Raw genomic sequence first — 25,016 nt, 5'->3', positions numbered from 1 at the left:
GAAGATACTTGAAGAAAAAAAAAACATAAAGAAATAAAATAATCAACTTCATAATATAATAATATTTAAATCAGCTGCCAACAAGATGTTTTTTCTTTTAAATTGAAAGCAGTGTTGTTTCTGACTGGGGAGAGGACAAAATATTATAATAAATGGCATTAGTGTGCTCCTGCTACCATTCCAACAGTTTCACATATATTCATTCTAAACAGAGTGGTCTGGTAGGCTTTAGGAACATTTTCTGGCTATCAGAAAACAGATTTTGTTGGTTAGCTGAGTTACATGTTGCTGCTAATAGTGCTGATACAAGAGCTACTGCAAACATGGAGATATTACAACAGCAAACTCTCAAACTCAGTCATCCTCTGCTCATTCCTGTATCGTTAAAACAAAGAAACAATGAACTAGAACTGAACAGAGCTGATGAGCTAAAAGAGAGTGTGACAGATTCCTTGATAAAATCTGGAAAAAATGTGCAATTACACATTTTCACCAAAACCTGCCAGCTGTCACTTTAAATTCCTGCTTTTTTTCTGCTACCAAACAGAGGAGGGTGCCTCCAGGGCAAGAGTTAAAAAAAGCTGAGCTAGATCTTTCCAATAAAGCCAGTAAGTCTTAGACTGGGCCGTTGTTTACAGAGGTCTGTTGTTAAAAATCGTGCTAAAAATGAAACAAAATGTACAGTATATAGTTCTAGTTTTTAAACAGCCCACGTTGTACTCATGTGCATGTATGTCCTACTAAGGACAGGGGCTTTTACTACCTTATCCTTTAAGATATTTGAATTTTAAATGTTCCAATGCAAAAAGGTCAAAAGTCTTGAGAGACAATAATTATCTTGTATTCTTTGTAAGGCTATGCTACACTATGATTAAGAGGTTACTGGTTCAAGTACAGATCAGGATCTCCACAGCATGTAGGTGTATGATGGGGGAGGAACAACCTGGTCCTCTCCCTCTGGGAGTCCCAGAGAGATGACTAGCAGGGGTTATGTCAATACTACGTCAATACTTTTAATGCAGACTCAACCCTGAAAGGGATCATCAATTTATTGCTCTTTGGGACCCTTTTTATTAGCACAAAAACAACAGTTTTTCTACACACCTCCCTTTTTTCTTCTCTCTCTAATCGACTACCTGTACCAAAAGTGAGCCCACACAGTAGATAGATAGATAGATAGATGTCATGGTGTGGTGCATTTTCAAGCTATGCCAGATCACATTGTTCTTGATTAAATACACGTTGACTGCAAACAGTGGCCATAACTTTTAAAAACGCACACTCTAGTGTGATATTTCAGCAGGACAATGCTCGTCCACATTCTGCTGTGGTCTTAAGAGCTCGCCATGAAGACACCAATACTACATTACATGTATTTCCAGACCTATGCCTAATGGATAATGTGTGGGATGCTTTTGGATGCGCTATTAACACATTTAACTACCCCTGCAACAAAATTTGCAGAAACTCTGTGGGAATATTAGCGCTGCATGGGATGAATTATCACAGGACAACATTAGGAACCTCTACAACTCCATGCTGAGATGTCTGGCAATACAAATGCATTGCACACCATCTCTGTATGAGTAGTTTATTAAATTGTGTGACCAGGAGTTGCCTGTATCAGTCTACATTTTACTAATTTATTGTTCCTGATAACTTTTATCTTCTTTCCATATAGCTTTGAAACCGACACTTCTTTTTCTGAAGATGAGTGTGCAAGTGAAGGTATTTAGAGTATACTACCAGTATCTCACACAAGGGGGAAGCATTGTCTCTTAAATACTTCCCATCATCCGGAATCAATATTTCCACACAAAGGATGAAACACCCCGTACTTTTTAGTGGATGCTTCACTCAAGCACTTTGTATGGGGTCTGGATTAGGCTAGTTCAGATTTCATGGTCCAAAGGGAAACTGTAGATTATGATTATTATTAAAGAGTTATGCTCAGTCCTTAGCCAGTCATTGGGCTTTGAATCTGCAATGTACGCCAGTCTCACTATCAGTGCGTATGGATTTGTGGCCTGAGAGGGATGTTAAATCTGGCTCTGTATATCTCTGTATATCTTATTCCTTCAGCCAAGCAGCCAGTCTAGACAGAGAAGCACTAATGCCACCTGACAGCCGATCTGACATCAGACACAGTCTGTCACACGCACTGTCCCGCTTTTCAACACGTGTGCCTTATTGTGGTGTGGGCCAATGACAGTGCTTAGCATAATGTCCAAACATTTCATGACAGGGGTGTCAGGAAGCATTAAGAGTGCTTAAAGCATGACAAGAAAGCTGTGGAAAATACTCGCAGCAGATGCAGCGCCATCTCTCTATCACCCGATACCAATTACACACAATAAATCATTCAAACGCCTCCTGTAGCTTCATCCAGGGGTGTAGACTGGCTTGTATAATCCACACACCAGTGACTGAACGCGACCTAGCTGGAGTAAACAGATGAAAATAGCCCATCGCTCAGGGCTGCGCCGCATCTGCCCAGCCCCCTCTGTGAACGCCTGCCATTTTGAGGCTGCAGGAGGTGGACCAGAGGGCCTGCTGCAGCCCCCCGGCCTGATGGAGATGGGCAGTTGAGCAGTGGGCATGGCACGATGAAAGACGAGCCGGGTCTTTGTGCGGATCTCCTCATGACCTCAGCACCTCGTCAGCACGTCAATAGTGGCCGGTCAATTGGGTAACTAATCAATATTCCTCGAGCCCTGCTGTGGCTGTTTGCTAAATTTACACCACACTCAACATCCAGTATCAGAGCACGGAATAATTTAGGCCCACAGTCACATCCAGCTTAAGAAAACTGAGCAACTCAAGTCCAACACCAGAAACAACAGAACACCAGAATAATGTAGATCCAGAACAACACTGAACATTTATTACCAGTGAATATAATCGATTTGTGTCCACAATTCCACTAAGCACCTGGGAATACAATAATATAGGTCCATATCAACATTAAACACTAGAAAACTATTTTTTCCATATTCAATGAGTAGCCTACAGTACAGGAAGTCATCTCATCATCTGATTTTGAATTTCCTTATCAAAATTAATACTTAAAAATCATAAAAAAATTAAGAGATGATTTTATGGAACATCAGGCAATAATAGAAACTATCAGAGCAGAGCAGTCTGTGAGCGTGCCTAGCCACTTTAATTTTGAGTCCTTATGTCAGCAGCTATTAGACACTTGTTTTTAGTCATAGTGTTGCACACTTTAATTTTTCAACATTAACACTTTAATAAAACATTATCGTCATTATGGCTATTAGAAAAATATGTTGTGGGGAGAGAGGTGGTAAACTATAGGACTATAGGTGGCGTGGTCTAAGCTTTTCTCCTTAATAGCATTTTTTATTCTTACATTACTTTTACATTTATACTTTTATTTAAAGAGTAAAAAGCTTGAGTTGATGCTTTAAGTTATACAGAAGTATTTTAAACCCTAGTATCTATACTTTTACCTAAGTAATAAATGTCAATACTTTTCACATCTTTGATCAATAATTCTTAAGAACTCAATATATCGCCCAGCCTTAGATTAAACTGAAAGGAGGTTTAACATTAAATATTAGAAAATAGTGGGTCCATAACAACAGTTACTGACTAACATATAGTGCTGTAGGTCTATAAAACATTCAAAGCTAATTACAGAATTCAGATATAAACACTGAATGCACACAGAAATAAACAGAATACACATAGACAGAGAAATGAACACAGAAATACACATAGAAAGACAGAGATACACACAAAACCACACATAAATACACAAAAACAAATAAATACGGATAAATACACACAAACATACACACAAAAGTACACAAAAAATACACAAAGAAAGATACAGAAACACAGAAATTCACAGAATTAGACATCTATAAAAAGCAGTGACCGGTAACTTTACTGTAGCCTGGTGCTGGTTGTGTTTAAACCATAATAACTAAAGACCAGAGTAATATACAGATATTTAACACATATTATATCAAACAGCAGAACTTACCATATCTAACCAGCCCAGAAACATCATTCTGATATTAAACACCAGCTTTTAATTCACCTCAGAAAACAGTTAGCATTGCTAACTAGCTGAGAACACCACCTGTTAACTGATAAAACTAATCCGCCATTTTCAACTTCAAAATAAAAGCCTCAGGGTAAAATTGAGCTGAATTGCACAGTTTAAAATACACAGCATGTAATAATTTGGATTATTGTTTTTTAATCAACTGACAACACTTTTAAAAATGGGACAAAAAACCCATAAAAAAAGAAAAAAGAAAAAAAAAGAAACGGAATTTGCAAAAAAAAAAAAGAGCCCTTTATACACACTGCATTTAATACTAAAAAACCGAATAATTGAAAAGCTCAAAATATATGAAAATATCATATCATATATCATAATGTAATATTTTAGGTCTGTATCAACATTCAACTCCAGAAATGTAATAATAAACTGTAGTTTCATATAACATTTAACACCAAAAAAAAATCTAATCTAGTTTTAGTTTATACCAACAACCATAAAATAGAATATGTAGGTTGGTACCAGTATCAACAACAGAAAGTACTATTTTCTATTTTAGGTCCATATCAGCATTCAACACTAAAAAATTAAATAGCTGTAGGTACATAATAACAATCACCTATATCAAAATATAATAATATAATGGGATATTTTAGGTCTGTATCAACATTTATCATTAAAAAAAGAGAATATTCTTGGTCTATATCAGCATTTAAGCCACAGAAAAAATGCAGTTAAACCCAAAATACAGCTTTAAAATAAATTAAGAGACCACTTCAGTTTCTAAATCAGTTTCTCTGATTTTGCTATTTATAGGTTTATGTTTGAGTAAAATGAACATTGTTGTTTTATTCTATAAACTACAGACAACATTTATCCTGAATTCAAAATAAAAATAAAATAAAATTGTCATTTAAAATTAGAAATGGTTAAATTAACAAAAAGATGTAGAGCTTTAAAAACTGAAATAATGCAAAGAAAAAACGTTCTTATTCATAAAGTTCATAAAGAGTTCAGAAACTAATATTTAGTGGAATAACCCTTTCATTTTTAATCACAGTTTTCATGCATTTTGGCATGTTCTCCTCCACCAGCCTTACACACTGCTTTTTGATAACTTTATGCCTTTACTCCTGGTGCAATAATTCAAGCAGTTCAGTTTGGTGGTTTGATGGCTTGTGATCATCCATCTTCCTCTTGATTATATTCCAGAGGTTTTCAATTTAGTAAAATCAAAGAAACTCATCATTTTTAAGTGGGCTCTTATTTTTACCAGAGCTGTATATATGTTATGCGCTAAAATGTTTATGCACTTTTCAGTAAACTAATAGTGTTTAATTTCCAGTGAAGATCAGGATCAGCTTTATCTCAGTATCTACAATCTACAGCAGTACACCTACATGATAGTGTGGTACCTGATATGATGGTCAGTGATGTGTAAGCGTGTCTGAATAAAGTGGGTGTAGTTCATTAATGCAGTTTACACAGAGCTGATGCTGAGGGGTTGAAGATGACGCAGAGAGAAGCTGCAGATTCTGAGGTCCTCCAGTGTGTTTTTCCCTGAAGGTCATTAGACTCCTCTCTCCGTTCTGACATATGTAGCAACATCTGTTGGAGGAGGAGAGCTTCTTATTCCTCCCCCTCTCCAAACATCGCCGCTCTGCAATATTTATTTGCATTCCGTTTGCGCACAGAGCTTTCGCCTCTCAGCAAGGTGTCTGTGGAAGGATGGATGGATGGTCAGGCGAGCGCTGATTGACCTTTATGTTCGGGTCACTGCTTCCTGACCTTGAATCCCTGCAGCACGGTCACTTTAATAACCGTCCATTTGAATCACATGAGAAACACAACGGCTATTCGACTGAACACTCCATTTTATATAAAAATATGATATACCCTCACCTCCAAAAGTATTGGAAATGTGAGGCTCCCTTTATTTCTGCTGTAGACTGAACACATTGTGGATTAGTATTAAAAGATTAACATTTCAGCTTTTATTTCCATCTTGATCTGATACACAGTTCAGAAGATAGCACCTTTTATCTGAACCCACCCATTTTTCTTGTGAGCAAAAGTATTTTTTGGAACATGTGGACTGTCAGGTGTGTTTTGTTGCTCAGGTGTTTTTATTTCCCTTTGATTTTTCAAACAACAAATAGCCCTGAATGACTACGTTCAGTTTAAGAAATGGGTTTTGCATGTGCAAACTGTGTATTTATAGTTAGAGGGGTAATTAACATGAAAACCAGAAAGCTGTTTATGGGTGAAAACATGCAGTTACAAAGCTGAGAGAAGATAGAAAATCAATCAGAGCTATTGCACAAATATTGTCCATAACCAGTACAACTGTTTGGAATGTCCTGAAGAAGAAAGTCGTCACTGGTGTACTTAGTAACAGATGTTGATCAGGTAGATCAAGCAAAACCACAGCAGTTGATGACCGAACCATTGTGCATGAGTGCATTAATAGCTACATATTTCCAGAGGATGTATGTATGCAATAATAATGTATGACCTTTTAGGCAAAATATATGAAAACATCACTCTTTATACAGGGACATACATGTGTATTGCATGACACATACGTATATATGCTAAAGTTAAAGTGTAACCCAATTGAACGATTCATATTCATGAGTCTTTGAGTCTTTAGTCAGAACAAATTCAAATTATAAATATTATCATTTTGTTTCTGGTAATATTTATTGGTGCTTTGGCCTTGTGTTCCACAGCCTTTGCGCAAACATGTTTATCATTATGATTTTATTAAGCATGATAACAGTCCTGATAATTGCCCGTGTGTTACCATTGCTCTGCTGGTTTCTCTCCCTGCAGGAGAGGAGCTTTCATGGGCAGCAATAATGAGCAGGCTGGAAATCCACATATTCAATAATGGGAGATTAGTATGCCATGCATGGAGTGTCGTCCTCTTAGCTGCTGTAGGTGGAGCGAGATAAGGTCTGTGGCGTAAGACAGAAAGCTGCAGCTCATCAAAAAATAGCAGGAGCGAGATGAGGGGAGGCTGGGAACGGCGCGTCCATTGTGGTTTTATGTAGAATTCATAATGTGGGGAGGTAAAGCACAAGCTACACAACATAGCGCTGATTTCAGCACTCCTCAGCTTTTTGAACTTACGACGAATGTCTTACATATTATTTGTTTCTGGTGCTGGAAATCCAGTCCAGAGTAAACACATCAATGTAGAAATTAATAGACTAGAGCTCTAGACCAAAATACATTCTGCAGTACAGCCTGCACCAAGTGAGGGCACTACAGGTCATTAATATCACAGTGTGGGGAGATATACTAAGTATGAGAGCCTGCAGACATCTGCTCATCCAGAGTTTCTTTCCAACGTTTCTTCAGCAATCAGGGCTATTCAGAAGAATATTGCTCCACTGATATATTTGAGATATTTTAGGTTCGTATCAACATTTAGCACTAGAAAAGAGAATATTATTGGTCCATATTAGCATTTAAGCCACAGATACTAAGAACTAACATGGACTAAGGTGCTGCTACTTTGATTAGGAAAACGCTGGTTCGAATCCTGTTTATGCAGCTTGCCATCAGCCCTTGGGGAGCCCTGAGAGAGCAAAGTTAGCCTTGCTCTCTCTGGATAGTTACAGTAGATGGTGCTCTTTCCCTCATCATTTCAAAGGGTGATGTCCGCAGCACAAGGCTGCATCTGTGAGCTGATGTATCAGAACCGAGTTGCTGTGCTTTCCTCCGAGTGCACTGTGATGCTACTCAGCAATGCTGCATCAGCAGCAGTTCAAAAAGAGGCGGAGTCTGATTTCACATGTATCGGAGGAGGCATGTGCTAGTCTTCACCCTCCTGGTGTTGGGGCATCACTAGTGATCGGGGGAGTCCTAATGAGTGGGTAATTGGCCTTGTAAATTAGGGAGAAAATAGGAGTAATTGGGACATTTGATTGCATACCACCACACAAGAGCATTAGTAAGATCACATTAGTCATTAGTTTATTTCAAAGGTAAATAATGGAGCTCTATATAACACAGTTTTATGTCTCCACAATCCACTGGAAGGCTGGGGGCTTTATACTTGAGGGCTTCAACCAATGCTTTAGGCACAGTGGCCTTAAGCTCTTGAGCTTCATAACAATGTTATGAACATTGTACATTACAATCCATTAAAGCAGCTGAATTTACTGAAGATACCTGCAATAGTTCTAATGAGGAAACTTTTGCCATACTGACAGTATCTTTAGGTTATGCCTAGCAAATAAGGCTTCCAATGGAAACCCATTATTATATATATATATATATATATATATATATATATATATATATATATATATATATATATATATATATATATATATATGTAGTCAGTTGGTGACAGGCCAGCAGACTAAGGTTCTCCCACTATGATCTGAGAATCCCAGATCATGCTGCTTGACTTGACTTCTCCATCAGCAGTCGGAGTCCGAGAGAGCACAATTTGCGATTGATTTCTCTGTATGCGTACAGTAGTGTGATGTAGGTTAGCAAAGGTGTCTATTAGCTGTTGTATCAGAGCTAGGTTGCTTAGCTTTCCTCATTGATATTGATACATATATAAACGACTCCTTCTTCAACAACAACAAAAAAAAAAATCGTATTTGAGAGACGACTCGTAGCTTTATAAAGGGAAATGAATGTGTTTGTTAGCAGCTCATATGTGGAGCATCTTTTGCTGGAGTGGAGAAACAATAAACAGCTGGTCTGAAGTTCTTGCTCAGGTCGAGGAGGTGAAAAAAGGCCAGGCGGTTTGCTTTTGCTGTTTTTTTGCAGCTATAGCTGCACAGCTGCTGCACCAAGAGATGTGTGAGTATGAGAGAGAAGCACGTAGAACTAATGCTAATGCTAATGCGTAAAAGAAAAAAGACACATGAATTTATGTTGCATGTCCATGGAATGCATACGTATTCAATTTAGGACCACATATGAAAGTGACTCAAATCTGATAGAAAAATCGTATTTAGCACGTTCACACAGCCATGATGTCATGGTGATGTCACCATGAAGCCTTGTTAGACTGTTCCATATCTGTGACCATAGAATACTGCCTGCAGCTAAAGCTTTGAAACACAGCTTACCGTCTGTGGTAAAGCCATATACAGTATTATCACAAACCCCACGATGTGGAGGCTGTGATCTGGCCTGGATAGCTGTCACTCTAAATAAGTAATTTACATGCTTTTGGGATGATATGATACTGTTGTGATTAAACTAATATAATAATCAATTATGTGATCTGTACATAAAGTTAAAAAAAACTTCTGATGAAATTTTGATTATGAAAACCTCAAAGGTGAATCTAAAGTTTTCAGCAGTCCTATGGCTGTAACTGGATCAATCAGGATCAACCTGAAAGTTTTAAACTTCCTCATTCAGCTGTAATAATACTTTTAAAGGTCAACTACCGAACCTGACTGTTTTTTACACAACGCTTCCTCCGACTCTGTGAATTCTCCGCTAATGGTCTGCCTGTGTTCCACCAGGATCACAGCTGGGCAAAGCTAAAGGCTTACTGGATTCCCTGTTTTTAGGTAAAGAAAACAGTGCAAACCTCTGAGAACCAGGCAAGAACAATCAATCACAGCTTAGTCTTTGTAAGAGCAGCCAGGAGAAATCCCTATCCAATCTCTCCAGTCTTTTACACTTTTAAGGAAAAAAGCCACTAGTGAATATGGGGTGATGGGGGTGACGGGGTGATGGTGTGAAGGGGGGGGGGGGGGGGGGGGGGGGTGGTGGTGCTCTCAGTCTGATCATTAAACATTAGGCTGTTTATACTGTCAACAGCAAATTTGCCTTTCATCAACCTAGTTGTTATTCAGCCGTCTTCTGCACCAAGTCTTTTAATGAACACTTTCTGTACATATTAATGACTGCCATTGTTGTTAAGCACAATCACTGTTATTTTCAGTCATGGCCTAAAGAGGAGGTGTGGTCCCGCTGTCAGACGAACCATCAATGCATCCTTATCCTCTGTAAACTAGACAGATAACAGATATACAGTACTGTGCAGAAGTTTTAGGCACCAAAGCAAATTACACTAATCCATTTATCTCAGCGATATGAGTGTTTTTACCTGAAAAAAGCACCACATATGATTTAAACACATGCAAATAAACATACATACAATAAAACGTAACAAGGAATTCTCATTTACTCATTTAACTAAGTATGTTATATCCTGTGAGCCAAGCTGAAGAACAAAGTGTAGAGATTACAGATTTCTCCTGTTCTTGTGACAGTGTTTTTGTAGATTAACCTATAGAAGCCCATTCCTGCCACTTAAAAAATAAATATATAAAAAAGTTATTATTATTATTAAGTAAACTGATATCTCAATATTTTGACATACTAAGTCATTATCTTGAGATAGTAAGTCATTATTTTGAGATACTGTCATTATTTCAAGATACTATCTCTTATTATTTTGAGATACTATCTCAATATTTTGAGATTCTAAGTCATTATTTAGAGAGAGTAAGTCATTATTTTAAGATACTATCTTAATGTTTTGAGATTCTTAGTCATTATTTTAAGATACTATCTTAATGTTTTGAGATATTAAGTCATTATTTTGAGATAGTAAGTCATTATTTTAAGATACTATCTCAATGTTTTGAGATATTAAGTCATTATTTTGAGATAGTAAGTCATTATTTTGAGATACTGTCATTATTTCAAGATACTATCTCTTATTATTTTGAGATACTATCTCAATATTTTGAGATTCTAAGTCATTATTTAGAGAGAGTAAGTCATTATTTTAAGATACTATCTTAATGTTTTGAGATTCTTAGTCATTATTTTAAGATACTATCTTAATGTTTTGAGATATTAAGTCATTATTTTGAGATAGTAAGTCATTATTTTAAGATACTATCTCAATGTTTTGAGATATTAAGTCATTATTTTGAGATAGTAAGTCATTATTTTAAGATACTATCTCAATGTTTTGAGATATTAAGTCATTATTTTGAGATAGTAAGTCATTATTTTAAGATACTATCTCAATGTTTTGAGATAGTAAGTCATTATTTTGAGATAGTAAGTCATTATTTTAAGATACTATCTCAATGCTTTGAGATAGTAAGTCATTATTTTAAGATACTATCTCAATGCTTTGAGATAGTAAGTCATTATTTTAAGATACTATCTCAATGCTTTGAGATAGTAAGTCATTATTTTAAGATACTATCTCAATGCTTTGAGATAGTAAGTCATTATTTTAAGATACTATCTCAATGCTTTGAGATAGTAAGTCATTATTTTAAGATACTATCTCAATGCTTTGAGATACTAAGTCATTATTTTAAGATACTATCTCAATGCTTTGAGATAGTAAGTCATTATTTTAAGATACTATCTCAATGCTTTGAGATAGTAAGTCATTATTTTAAGATACTATCTCAATGCTTTGAGATACTAAGTCATTATTTTTGAGATAGCAAGTGTGTTTGCTTTTGAAAAAAAAAAGTTTTTTTTTTCTCCAGTGAAGCTACCATACTTAACGTACAGCAAAGTCAAAATAATGAGATAGTATCTCAAAATAATGACTTATTAACTCAAAATAATGAAATAGCAGTTTACTTAATAATAATAAAAATAATGAGCTGGATTATTTTATTGTTTTAGGTGGTGGGAATGGGCTTTCATAGTAACGAGATGAGTTGTGATAATTTAAGATGAAAAAAATGGTGGAATTGGTGACCCCTGATCAGTCATGTAGTGTAAAAATCATAATGGCCTGACGACTCAAAAACTCTATATTTTCTTCAAAAGAAAATACGAGAAGTGTATGTTAAGGGTGTGAATGTGTGTGTCCACAAAAAAAATCCAATCCCCAATAAAGACACTCAAGCAAAGACGTTTTGGCATTAATATTTTACTAAAAAAATGAAGATCAAAATAAATATTTACAATTTAAGCCAAAGTAGGACACCCTTTTCATTAGAGCTTTATAGAGCTACACAGAAAAGCTCTTCACTCCTCCCTCCACACGTATCGATCCTCACTGTGAACCACGGCTGCTGCACCTTTTAGCCAGCGCGTAGCGGACGCACCAGACCACGCGCCTCATCGCCGCGCTGAAGAAGCTTTTCACAGATCTGCACTTTGCTTGATAACTCATTTTCTGGCAAATTCTACCCTCGTACATGAAAGGAAAATTGCACTTGATCCAGCACATTTTCTCTAAAACACAAAATTACATTTCAGAAAAGAACCCTCAAATGCAAAAAGCTTTCATTCAGACCAACACAAATCTCACTCCTGTCAGTCGCTTTCAGCAGAGGTCAGACGTGTGAGATTTCGATGAACAGATTGTGGTTGATTTTTTGTGATTTGTGTGTGATTTCTGATTGTGCTGTGAAATGTTTGTGTTTAGCAGTCTGCTTACTGCTCACAACAGAATGTCCTCTTCACGTTAAAAGGGGAGTTCACTATTTTTCACATTTGAGCTTCAACATTTTACATATTTTACCATTTTAAATGAATTGCTTAAATGTGTTTTTACTTTAAAGAATTTATATATTTTCTCTTACTCAGACAGAACATCACTAAAAGTAAACTTCTTATTGTTGGATTGTATTGACATTTTTTATTTAGATATCTTATTATTACATTCTAAAGAAAAAAATCTTTAGTTGATCTCATATGATCAGATACCAAAGAAGACTATTTTATTATACCTGAAAGAAAAAATATATAATTTTATTATCACTTTACAGTAAAGAAAAATGATTTTCCCTTGCTTAATTCTGTTTTTAATAACTTATTTTAATAACTTCTTATTTACATACAAAAACAATGCAAAACACTATGCATTACAAAACATTTGACAAAAATGGACACAAATTGCTCCTCATTATTAGATTTTAAGGAAAATACATTAATATATCTCATTATTAGATCTCAAAGATAAATATTATAGCAAACTTTATATTGTTGGATTTTACTGACAAATGATTTAGTAGATTCTATATTATAAGACCTTAATGTAAACTGCTTTAATTATATTATATATATTTTAGTATAATTTATATAGTTTTATATTTATATTTTGTATTTTTATATTTTAGTAATTCAATTAAATCTGCCTCTTATTCACACAGAACACCATTCCATGAGAAAATACTCATCACACATTCTTTATAATCCTTCATATATATGTTAATAACATTAAAATCATACGAATGTTTTAATAAAGTGTATAAAGAATAATCATATTCAGGTTCTTGTTGTTGTAAATGCTGTTGTTAGATTAGCTGAGACACAATAAAACAATAATTCTGAACATCAGCGCTCAGATCAAACAGAGATCAGACGTGATCTTGGATGAACTCCCCTTTTAACAAACAGTATATTTCTGAAATCATCTACAACATTCAGAGGACATTTCTCAACATGAATACCGGGTTGTGCAGTAGTCATAGCATGACTTTACAAGAATGACATTCAGAGAACATTAAGCATCGGTCATGCTAAGCTCACACAGTATTTAATACTTATTAAGAAATAAATTTGCTGGGTCATTTTAATTATATTTTTGGCAGGAATAAATTGAGCAACACTTTCTAGGAATGCTTTATACAAAAGCTCAACTTATAATGAGTTGTAATGAATGGCACAGTTTTCTGATTTATTACTGTCACATAAAAATGTGCATAAGACATTATTAAGCAGGAAAAATGCTTTAAAAATGCTTTTAAATAAATCATTATACAATCTAAAAGACAAATGCCTTTTATGTTATTAATTCTCAAATGTAAATGCTTCAGTAGATCAACTATTATTGGAACTCCCAAAAATGCTTTAGAAAATCTGCTATTAATAAACCCTATAAAAATCTCTATATGAAAAAAGCATATTATTATAACCCAAAAAATGCTTAGCAGATCATTGATTATTTTTTTTTCTATTGAAAGATACTAAAGTAAAATGCTTTAGTAGATTTTCTATTAATAGATACTAAAGTAAAATGTTTTAATAAATCTCATATTAATAGATCCTGAAGTAAAATGCTTTAGTAGATGTTCTATTAGTAGATCTTAAAGTAAAAGTCTTTAGTAGATCTTCTATTAATAGACCTTAAAGTACAATGCTTTAGTAGATCTTCTATTAATAGATACTAAAGTGCACATTTTTAGTAGATTTTCTATTAATATATACTAAAGTAAAATGCTTTATTAGATCTTATATTAATATATCCTAAAGTAAAATGCTTTTGTAGATCTTCTATTAGTAGATCTAAAAGTAAAATGCTTTAGTAGATCTCCTATTAATAGATCCTAAAGTAAAATTCTTTAATATATCTTATTTTAATATATCCTAAAGTCAAATACTTTAGTAGATCTCCTATTAATAGATCTTAAAGTAAAATACTTTAGTAGATCTTCTATTAGTAGATCTTAAAGTAAAATGCTTTAGTAGATCTTCTATTAATAGATCCTAAAGTAAAATGCTTTAGTAGATCTTCTATTAATAGATCCTAAAGTAAAATGCTTTAGTAGATCTTCTATTAATAGATCCTAAAGTAAAATGCTTTAGTAGATCTCATATTATTAGAAACTAAGGTAAAATGTTTTAGTAGATCTCCTATTAATAGATACTAAACTAAAAGTCTTTAGTAGATCTTATATTAATAGATACTAAAGTACATTTATTTAGTAGATCTCCTATTAATAGATCCTAAAGTAAAATGCTTTAATATATCTTATTTTAATATATCCTAAAGTCAAATACTTTAGTAGATCTCCTATTGATAGATCTTAAAGTAAAATGCTTTAGTAGATCTTCTATTAGTAGATCCTAAAGTAAATGCTTTAGTAAATCGTCTATTAATAGATCCTAAAGTAAAATGCTTAAGTAGATCTCATATTATTAGAAACTAATGTAAAATGTTTTAGTATATCTTCTATTAGTAGATCCTAAAGTAAAATGCTTTAGTAGATCTATTAATAGATCCTAACATAAAAGTCTTTAGTAGATTTTCTATTAATAGATACTAGAGTAAAAGTCTTTAGTAAATCTTCTATTAATAGATCCTAAAGTAAAATGCTTTAGTAGATTTTATATAATAATAGATCCTAAAGAAAAATGCTTCACAACTAAAGATTTTACTGCACTGTAACGCTGTGTGTGAATCAGAGCTTGAGATATAACTGTGCATGTGTTTATGATTGCTGTTGTAATATATTGCGATGAATATATTATGTTGTGTAAGTGGTCTTTATATTGGATGTATACTCGTGTTTTATAACGCTATATGTGTGTGTAACTCTTAAGTACATCTTATCACTGTGTATAACTGTTTATGCCATTCATTACAAGGCATGCCTGGCATGTAATGCATTATAGATGCATTACTGATGAATTATGTATACAGCATTCATGGGAAGTGTTTTCAGAGATTCATGTAGACTCTGGGCAAAAAAGGGGTTCTGTATAGTGCTGGAAATAGTAGTCAAAAAAGAGTTTTTGACTCGTAAGGATGGTGCAGTTTTTTGGTGGCATGCAGAGCCATATTAGGAGGTTCTAGATAGAACTGTAGAAGTCAATTTGGTGTTGCCTTTATTGAAGAACTCTTGAAAAATCTTGTTTTTTACAATACTGTATATCAGGGGTCGGCAATAGACGGCCCGCGGGGCAGATGTGGCCCACAAGCATAAAAAATAATAATTAAAATGCTTCTCTGGTGAGCTTTTGTTTTGTCCCCTGTCTCTCTGTTGCTTGTCGTGACTTTAGTTTCCGCCCGTTCTTGGGCTCTCCTTTTCTTTATAAGGGCGTTTTTTCCCGGCTGTGTCCCAATTCCCTACCTTGAGCAGCAGTAGTGTATTGGACTGCGACCCTGATGACACGGGTTTCCTTTCTTCTTGGGTTTACCTGCTCTGAATTTACCTGTTCTGCAGTTGGGTTCAACAACCCTCTGGGCTGAAGAGCTACTAGTCTGTAGCACTTCATCCCAAAACAGATTTTGCTAAAACTTCCTATGAACCCTGTATTCATAATGCCTTATAAATGCATTTATAATAATGCATAATACCTTAAAATGACTGTAATAAGCCTGTAAAATTGCTTATAAGTTCTTAGCATAGCACATTAAAAACTACAAGTGTTTATAAAGAATGGTGTATAATGCCTTATAATATCTGTTCATAAGAATATTGCACAATGTAGTGTTGTAATGCACTATAACACAGATTTGGTATATATTTTGGTATAATGCATCAGTGTTTTCATATGCTTTTTAAACGTGAATTAAATTTTATTATGCCTTACTGTAATGTCGTATAAAGCATTACGAGTGCTCTGTATTGACTTTAAGTGAAGTGTGTTTTAAACAAGTTTTTAAACAAGTAAATGTGATTATGCCTCACTGTAGGCATTTGAAAAGGCATTTGTAAACACACTTCACTTAAATCCAGTAAAGAGCACTCATAATGCTCTATAAGACATTACTACAGTGAGGCATAATAAGATTTACTTCACGTTTAAAATGCATATGAAATCTTACTTTTCATATCAGTAATTTAATGACTGTATATAAGGCTTTATAATGTGCTACACACTTTTATAAAAGCCTAATTTGAGAAATCATAGCTGCTTATTATAATGCATTATACCAAAATATACCAAATCTGTGTTATAGTGCATTACAACACTACATTGTACAAAGTTCATTTGAACAGATTATATATTGTAAGGCATTATAAGCAGTTTCTTTATAAACCCTTATACTTTATACCCTTTATAATGTGTAATGAATGTTGCTGTAAGTGCTTATTACAGTCATTATAAGGTATTATGCATGTCATATTATGCATTATGAATGCATTTATAATACATTTTGAATACAGGGTTTACAGGAAGTGTTACCCAGATTTTTTTTGTGGACTACCACAAAATATCCAGCCCATGGCCAAACTTGATTGCCGACCCCTGGTGTAGAGGGTCTCAGTACTTCAGACAGACAGGTGTAATAGTGTGTAGATGGAGATGTAAGTGTAGATGCCTTTCTTTTGGGAATTAAAGTGGAGTTAAGAACATGAAACAGAGCAGAAATTGCACTTTATAAGGTAAAATGCCTTGAGTTTGAAGGAGGTTTGGGCAGTAGTCGGTTAAACAGGATAGGTCAGTGTCCCATTGTGATGCCCTGAAGCTTTAACGTCCCTTCATTGTCCTTTAAGTCCAGATGTCCGGTGTATAAGTCCAGATTCGTTCCTCTGGCTGGAGACCCATTGCTCCATTGCTACAGGTTCTGGAGGAGAACATGCTCAAAGGCCTGGTTGAGGTTACACAGTGTTTTGTAGAAAAGGCCAAAGCCGGGCTCTGACCATGGCTCTAAACAATACAGTGTCTTCAGAGTTCTCAGTGTTGCTTTTCTATACACTCCCCTCTCTCTCTTTTTTTTTAGTTAATTTTTTTTTCCTTTTAGTTGATAAAGTAGCTTCAGTGAAAAGTGTTTTTCCTTTGTATTACGTTCAATGTAAGAACTTCAGAACTCCTACCACCCACATATCCACTATATCCATTATATATATATATATTCTCATTATTTCATTCATAAACACACGGCGGCTGCTCTAAAAAAATGAACGGGCAGACACTGAAATAAGAAATATTAAAACTACTGAAAAAAATTCAGACATGACCAATTTCTCATGTGTGAATCGACCAACCACGTAAAATCCAAAAAAATAAAGTCTGTTTCTGAGGAAAATAAATAAAAAATAAAACAGTCTAGAAAGTTCCATGGTCTACAACTGCACAGTGAGCGTATGCAGGGCATGGGCTTGGAGAAGGGCCTTCGTTTAGATATAGATATCCCACCACATTTAGACTCGCCCTCCCCCAGGTTCAGCTGAGCACTGCATCTCCACTTCAGTTCACCACAACATGCCCATAGTTTTTAGTTTTTAGTTTTTTCACTTTTTATTTCATTGTATTGTATAGATTTAGATTTTCACATACTGTATGTCTCTATATAAATAAACCATTTTTGTAATATATTTTTTTGTACATTTCTTCACAAATTTCTATCCATTATTGCAATGAATTCTTTTCTAAAGATGGTTAAAAAAGAGAATTATACTTTGTCCACTACAGAATCGGCTATTTACATTGGTTTAAAAAGCAAGCGAGTTGTACAGTCTTCATTTCTATTTACAAAGCGATGTAAATAATAATAATTTCTTTAGTTATGATTTAGTAGAATATACATTTACTCTTCTTCACAGTTTTTAGTATCAGTAAGTATCAGTAATACTGTTTTGAGTTATTATTATTATTATTATTATTATTATTATTATTCATGTTACAATTGAAAACCCTCTCGGGCATGGAAATGCCCGCTTTTTAAGCTTTCCTTATCGAGATTTACGCCTCGATACTTCAGTTTGGCAAGGATTATGGCCGGGTGTTAGAGCGAGCGTGATTTCACGTTGATTCGCCAAACATTTCAAGTCAAGTTTTGTTTTGTTTTTTTTGTCTGTTTCAGAATTACAGTTTAGTGGTCCTCTTACCCTTTTTCCTTTTTTGTCCTTTATTTCAGTTCATTTCTCCTCTGCGATTGCGATCCTGCTCGTTTGGCTCTGAGCAGCAGCACAAGCTCTTAAAAAAAGAGGCTGCAGACAGAGGCTGCAAACGTCTGGAGGTTGCAGACGACTTGTCTCGTCTCGTCTCACTGCTGTCTGTCTTTCTTTTGTCTGTCTGTCTGTCTGTGCTGAAATCATCTCTCGTATAGCATATCTCATTGCCGCTCCACAGTGAATCTGTATCTGGATCTTCTCCCCCAGTGTTTTTCAGTGTATGGAGCAGCCGAAGGGCCCCGGATCATTGTCCATCTAAAGATTGGTCACGGTGATTTCTCAGCTCGGAAACCGTTGGTGCTGTTCGGGTTGGTTGTTCTGATAGTTGTGGTTCAGTGGAATTTTTTTGTTTTTAAGGCACTTGGTCGTTTTTGGTTTTCACGGCAAGTCGGACGAGACCAGAGCCAGGCCGGAGCTCTGTCGTAGGGAGGGGCCGGAGTGGACGGCTTTAGGGCAGTCGGGGGTCAGGACACGCCCATTCTCGCCCACACTCCCCGTGATTGACAGTCGAGCTTTGTTCCGCATGGCTTCGGTGAAGGTCAGCTGGAGCGGACGTCAAGAAGAGAGAGGTGGGAAGATGGCCGAGAGACATAGAGAGAGAAAGAAAGAGATACAGAGAGAGAGAAAGAAAGAGATACAGAGAGAGAGAAAGAGAAAGAAAGAGATACAGAGATACAGAGAGAGAGAAAGAAAGAAAGAGATACAGAGAGAGAGAAAGAGAAAGAAAGAGATACAGAGATACAGAGAGAGAGAAAGAAAGAGATACAGAGAGAGAGAAAGAGAAAGAAAGAGATACAGAGAGAGAGAAAGAGAAAGAGAGAGATACAGAGATACAGAGAGAGAGAGAAAGAAAGAGATACAGAGATACAGAGAGAGAGAGAAAGAAAGAGATACAGAGATACAGAGAGAAAGAAAGAGATACAGAGAGAGAAAGAAAGAGATACAGAGAGAGAGAAAGAGATACAGAGATACACAGAGAGAGAGAGAAAGAAAGAGATACAGAGAGTGAGAGAGAAAGAAAGAGAAACAGAGAGAGAAAGAAAGAAAGAGATACAGAGATACAGAGAGAAAGAAAGAGATACAGAGAGAGAAAGAAAGAGATACAGAGAGAGAGAAAGAGAAAGAAAGAGATACAGAGATACAGAGAGAGAGAAAGAAAGAAAGAGATACAGAGAGAGAGAAAGAGAAAGAAAGAGATACAGAGATACAGAGAGAGAGAAAGAAAGAGATACAGAGAGAGAGAAAGAGAAAGAAAGAGATACAGAGAGAGAGAAAGAGAAAGAGAGAGATACAGAGATACAGAGAGAGAGAGAAAGAAAGAGATACAGAGATACAGAGAGAGAGAGAAAGAAAGAGATACAGAGAGAGAGAAAGAGATACAGAGATACACAGAGAGAGAGAGAAAGAAAGAGATACAGAGAGTGAGAGAGAAAGAAAGAGAAACAGAGAGAGAAAGAAAGAAAGAGATACAGAGATACAGAGAGAAAGAAAGAGATACAGAGAGAGAAAGAAAGAGATACAGAGAGAGAGAAAGAAAGAGATACAGAGATACAGAGAGAGAAAGAAAGAGATACAGAGATACAGAGAGAGAAAGAAAGAGATACAGAGAGAGAGAGAGAGAAAGAGATACAGAGATACAGAGAGAGAGAAAGAAAGAGAAACAGAGAGAGAGAAAGAAAGAGAAAAAAAAACAAGTTAGACGCCACCGATTTAAAGTGAGAGAGAGAAAAAGAGAAAGCAGGCATTTTAAAACCGTCATTAATTGAGTGAACACACATTATCAGCAAGCACAGACAAAACACCAGATTAAAACACACTTCAGCGATGGAGCGACTCAAACGCACCTGGCAAAGTCCTGCACTTCTACAGAACAACAAATGACTGATATGAGCGTTTCTAATGAAGGCTACTGCGCTGTAGTGAAGGAGATTACAGCTGACAGATGTGCTTGTGCACACTGTGGAATCTTCCTAGTGGTGTTTGATGTCTTGTCGTGTGTGAGGAGGCTACTCGCTGGATGCACTGTAGCTGCTGCTGCTGCTGCTGCTGTCTGAATGACTCTGCACTGCACTGTGGTGAAAACATTTTCTTTCATATTTGAAGCCAATTTTATTCTATTTACTAATCCCCACTAGTGCTGAGCGGTATGAGCAAAAATGTATATTATGGTACTTTTCAAGATTCTGGCGGTTTTACTATTTATATTACTTTTTTTATTATTATTAATTTATTGAATGAACACATGTGGAGTTTTATGTACTTAACAAAAAATGAGCTGAACCTCCACAGTCACCGGACCTGAACCCAATCCAGATGGTTTGGGGTGAGCTGGAGCACAGAGTGAAGAAGACAAAGGAGCAACAAGTGCTAATAAACACATCTGGGAACTCCTTCCTTCCTTCAAGACTGTTGGAAAACCATTTCAGGTGGCCACCTCTTGAAGCTCACTAAGAGAATGATGCCAAGAGTGTGCAAAGCAGTAATCAGAGCAAAGGGTGGCTATTTTGAAGAAACTAGAATATAAAACATTTTTTTTAAGTTATTTCACCTTTTTTTTGTTAAGTACATAAAACTCCACATGTGGTCATTCATAGTTTTGATGCTTCAGTGAGAATCTACAATGTAAATAGTCATAAAAATAAAGAAAACGCATTGAAAAAGAGAAGGTGTGTCCAAACTTTTGGCCTGTACTGTGTATATATAGCCAAGCCATATATATAAATTCTATTATGCTGGATGCATTATAATGTGTTATGGGTATGCTTGCACATATTCTTAGAGAGATGACATTCATAGAAAGTGCTACCTCAGGAAGCTATCCCACATTACACATTACAGGAGTTTATAATGAGTTATAACCACATTTATAGTATAATAACTTACTGTATAAATACAAGTAAATACAAGTATTTTTACTCTAATCTCAGACTTTTTTGATCTTTTTACTGTTTAATTTATAGAGAGAGCATGGAGCTACGTATGACCCTCTTCAGCATCGATGAGTTTGCTTCACATTTGCTATTTTCACATTTTACCACGGCTTGAATGGCTACAGACAGATGTGCGAGATGCAGGAACCTCCACTGTGGACCACACGGCGAGAGGAGACGAGATGAAGGACGTCACAAAACACAAGCAGCTTTACCACGGGTTCACACGCTCAACACGGCAAAGCTACTGCAGCAGTACAGAGGAGCTCCACTTACTACAGCAGGGCACCCTACGTACGTCTGAGCGCCTACATCTCTACGCCATCAGTCCCGTAGACGTTGTAACCCTCTCTATATGTGGCTAAGCTCTGAGTGCTGTGGGTGGGACTGGGCCCCAGGATGGGGTGGGGTGGGCTGGGGGCGGGGCTGGGGAGGGGGGCGGGGTTTTCAGGTGAGATAGAGGGGCGGTGTTGTTCAGGCGCTTCCACCTTCATTCTCTTGGCCTCGTTTCGCGACTTGTAGCAGAACTCGATGAGGGCCACCAGCATGGCCAGGCCCAGGCCCCCCACCAGGATGTAGAAGACCCCCGCCACATTACTGAGGCTGAGGGCCTGAGAGCTCTTGTCCTGGGGGCAGGAGGAAGGAGGAGAGAGAGTTAGAGGGATGGATCGTATGTAACACACAATACAGCACACACACTAGATGGATCCATTCTTTCAGAACCCACAATTCATTCAGACACACAACAAAAAACTCTAGTTCTACTACTAGATCTACTACTAATTCTATTGGTGATAACAAAAAGACTACAAAAAGACTACAAAACTACATTCTCTACATTCTCTCTCATGCAAAAACACACAAACACACTCTCATACATGTGAATGTACACATACACATACACATACATCAGTGCATCTCCTCAAAGTCAGCATTTTCCTACCCTCAACATTCGGTATCACCTTCCATCTTCCTGCCCTGACTTTCTTTTCTTTTCATCATTCCTGCATCTCACTACGCCTCCTCCTCTGCTTTCCCCTAACCAGGCATCAGTCTACAACCCCGTAACGCACAACAATTACTGCACAACTGCTCGCTACAATAAAGCGCCAACAGGTTTCGCTAAACTCTGAAGTGGATTACTCTCCCCCGTTATCACCGCATACGTAATTACACACTGTGAATTCTCTTAAAGAGATGAGACACAGGATTTAGGTTCTCGTGGCTTAGCTCCGCGTCTCAGGCTTCCCTTCCACCGAGGGGTCAGAAAAAAAAAAAAAAATCAGGCTCATAACGCTCGGTCTGTCATGCAGCAAATCTGTGTATGCTCACGCTTAAAAAGAAATTGCACTGATCTTTTTAATACAATTTCTGCATAATTTAGTCATTGAAACATAAATAAAGTTATTACAGAATGTTTAGAGCTATAATACATATTATAATACAAGTATTGTATGGATTTGATTGTTCTGTATTACAATTAAAGGTGTATGTATTTTATACAAATATTATACATGTAATTTATGATATCTGACTCTTCAGTACTCCAATTAAAGGTGCAGCAGATCTGTCATACAATTCCTGCACAATTTAGTCACTGAAATGTAAAATAAAGTCATTAAATCTAAATAAAGTTATTAAACTGTGATTAGATTTGCTTAATGCATTTCATACAGCTATAATACATATCATTTTTCATATTTGCCTGTTCTGTATTTCAATTTAAGGTGCAGCAGATCTTTCATGCAAATAAAAACATTAAAGAGTGTTTAGATTTGCTTTATGTATTTTATACAGGTATAAAACATAGAATTTATTAATTTGACTGTCCTGTATTCCAAATAAAGGTGAAGCAGATCTTTTTAAATACAATTTCTGCAGAATTTAGTCACTGAAATATAAATAAAGTCATTACAAAGTTACAGTGTTTAGATTAGCTTTAAGGAATTTTAAACAGCTATGATACATATAATTTGTTATATTTGCCTGTTCCAATAAAAGTATTCCCCTCGGGGGATACTTTTTCCCTAGACTTTATTCCCTAGAATTTTCCCCTCGGGGATCAATAAAGTATCTATCGATCTATCATCTATCTATCTATCTCAAATAAAGGTGCAGCAGATCTTTTTTAATACACTTTCTGCACAATTTAGTCACTGAAGTATAAATAAAGTTATTAAACTGTGATTAGATTTGCTTAATGCATTTTATACAGCTATAATACATATCATTAATGATATTCATGTGCTATGTATTCCAATTAAAGGTGCAGCAGATCTTTTTTAATACAATTTCTGCACAATTAATCACTGAAATGTAAATAAAATTATTAAGGAGTGTTTAGATTTGCTTTATGCATTTTATACAGCTATAATACATATCATTTATTAATTTGACAGTTCTGTATTCTAATTAAAGGTGAAGCAGATCTTTTTTAATACAATTTCTGCATAATTTAGTCAGTAAAATCATTAAAGAGTGATTAGACTTGCTTTATGTATTTTTTACAAATATTATACATGTAACTTATGATATTTGACTCTTCAGTACTCCAATTAAAGGTGCAGCAGATCTGTCATACAATTCCTGCACAATTTAGTCACTGAAATGTAAAATAAAGTCATTAAAGAGTGTTTAGATTTGCTTTATGCATTTTTTTTACAGCTATAATACATATCATTTATAATTTTGACTGTTCTGTACTCTAATTAAAGGTGCAGCAGATCTTTTTTAATACAGTTCCTGCACAATTTAGTCACTGAAATGTAAATAAAGTCAAAGTTACAGTGTTTAGATTTGCTTTAAGGCATTTTAAGCAGCTATAGTCCATATAATGTATGATATTTGCCTGTTCTGTATTCCAAATAAAGGAATATAATGGCTTTATTTTACATTATTTTTACTTTTATACTTTAAGTGGTTTTGAAACCAGTACTTTTACTTCTACTTTTACTACTTGATACTTCAACTTCTACAGAAGTATTCTAAATATGGAGATACTTTTCACACCTATGTTAGTTACTATAATTATAAAACTCTTATATGGAGGGGTTATATTTACAGCACTGTTCTGTCTTTGTCTGTATTTGATTCTCCTGTACAGTTGCAGCTGTACTGGTGATTTAGAGTGATTTTATCGCTTGCTGTGTGCACACAGGGTCTACTAGAGCTACAGAGCTACTAGCTGAGCAACAGTTTTTTTTTGTAGGCGAGACAGTAAGACAGTCCGAACTCGGGGAGGGGAACTGAGCAGCGCTTGGAGAAACAGCTACACTGTTTGGAACTGCTTACACCGAGTGGTACACTTGTTATTTTTACCTGTTACATAAGTGGTGTGTAGTGAAACTGACATGTCCTCCTCCTCCCTTAACAAGTGCCTGCTGTATCTAAACGTTTTCTCTCTCTCTTTCTTTCTTTGTTGTTCTCTAACTCTCTCTCTCTCTG

At 35.7% G+C, this 25,016-nt stretch overlaps 1 protein-coding gene across 5 annotated transcripts in view; it reads right to left on the bottom strand.

Annotated features, from left to right (window-relative positions):
* Nucleotides 1-17,103: 17,103 nt before the first annotated feature.
* gria4b (glutamate receptor, ionotropic, AMPA 4b) overlaps nt 17,104-25,016 on the bottom strand; it is a 202,769-nt gene continuing 194,856 nt past the window's right edge. For 2 of the 5 annotated variants that reach the window (XM_022675976.2, XM_022675975.2), the window contains exons 15-16: nt 22,061-22,198; nt 17,104-19,185 (exon numbers count right to left, since the gene is read on the bottom strand). In XM_022675976.2, coding sequence (XP_022531697.1) covers nt 19,021-19,185; nt 22,061-22,198 — 303 coding nt within the window. In that variant the 3' untranslated portion in view covers nt 17,104-19,020. Of the gene's footprint in view, nt 19,186-21,848; nt 22,199-25,016 lie in introns of all 5 variants that reach the window. The other 3 variants (XM_022675973.2, XM_022675974.2, XM_049466294.1) reach the window with 2 other exon arrangements.

Source organism: Astyanax mexicanus, chromosome 17, assembly GCF_023375975.1.
Source record: "Astyanax mexicanus isolate ESR-SI-001 chromosome 17, AstMex3_surface, whole genome shotgun sequence".
Lineage (NCBI taxonomy): Eukaryota > Metazoa > Chordata > Actinopteri > Characiformes > Acestrorhamphidae > Astyanax > Astyanax mexicanus.
The sequence above is the reverse complement of the archived record's forward strand: the minus strand, read 5'-3'. Positions and strand labels throughout refer to the sequence as shown.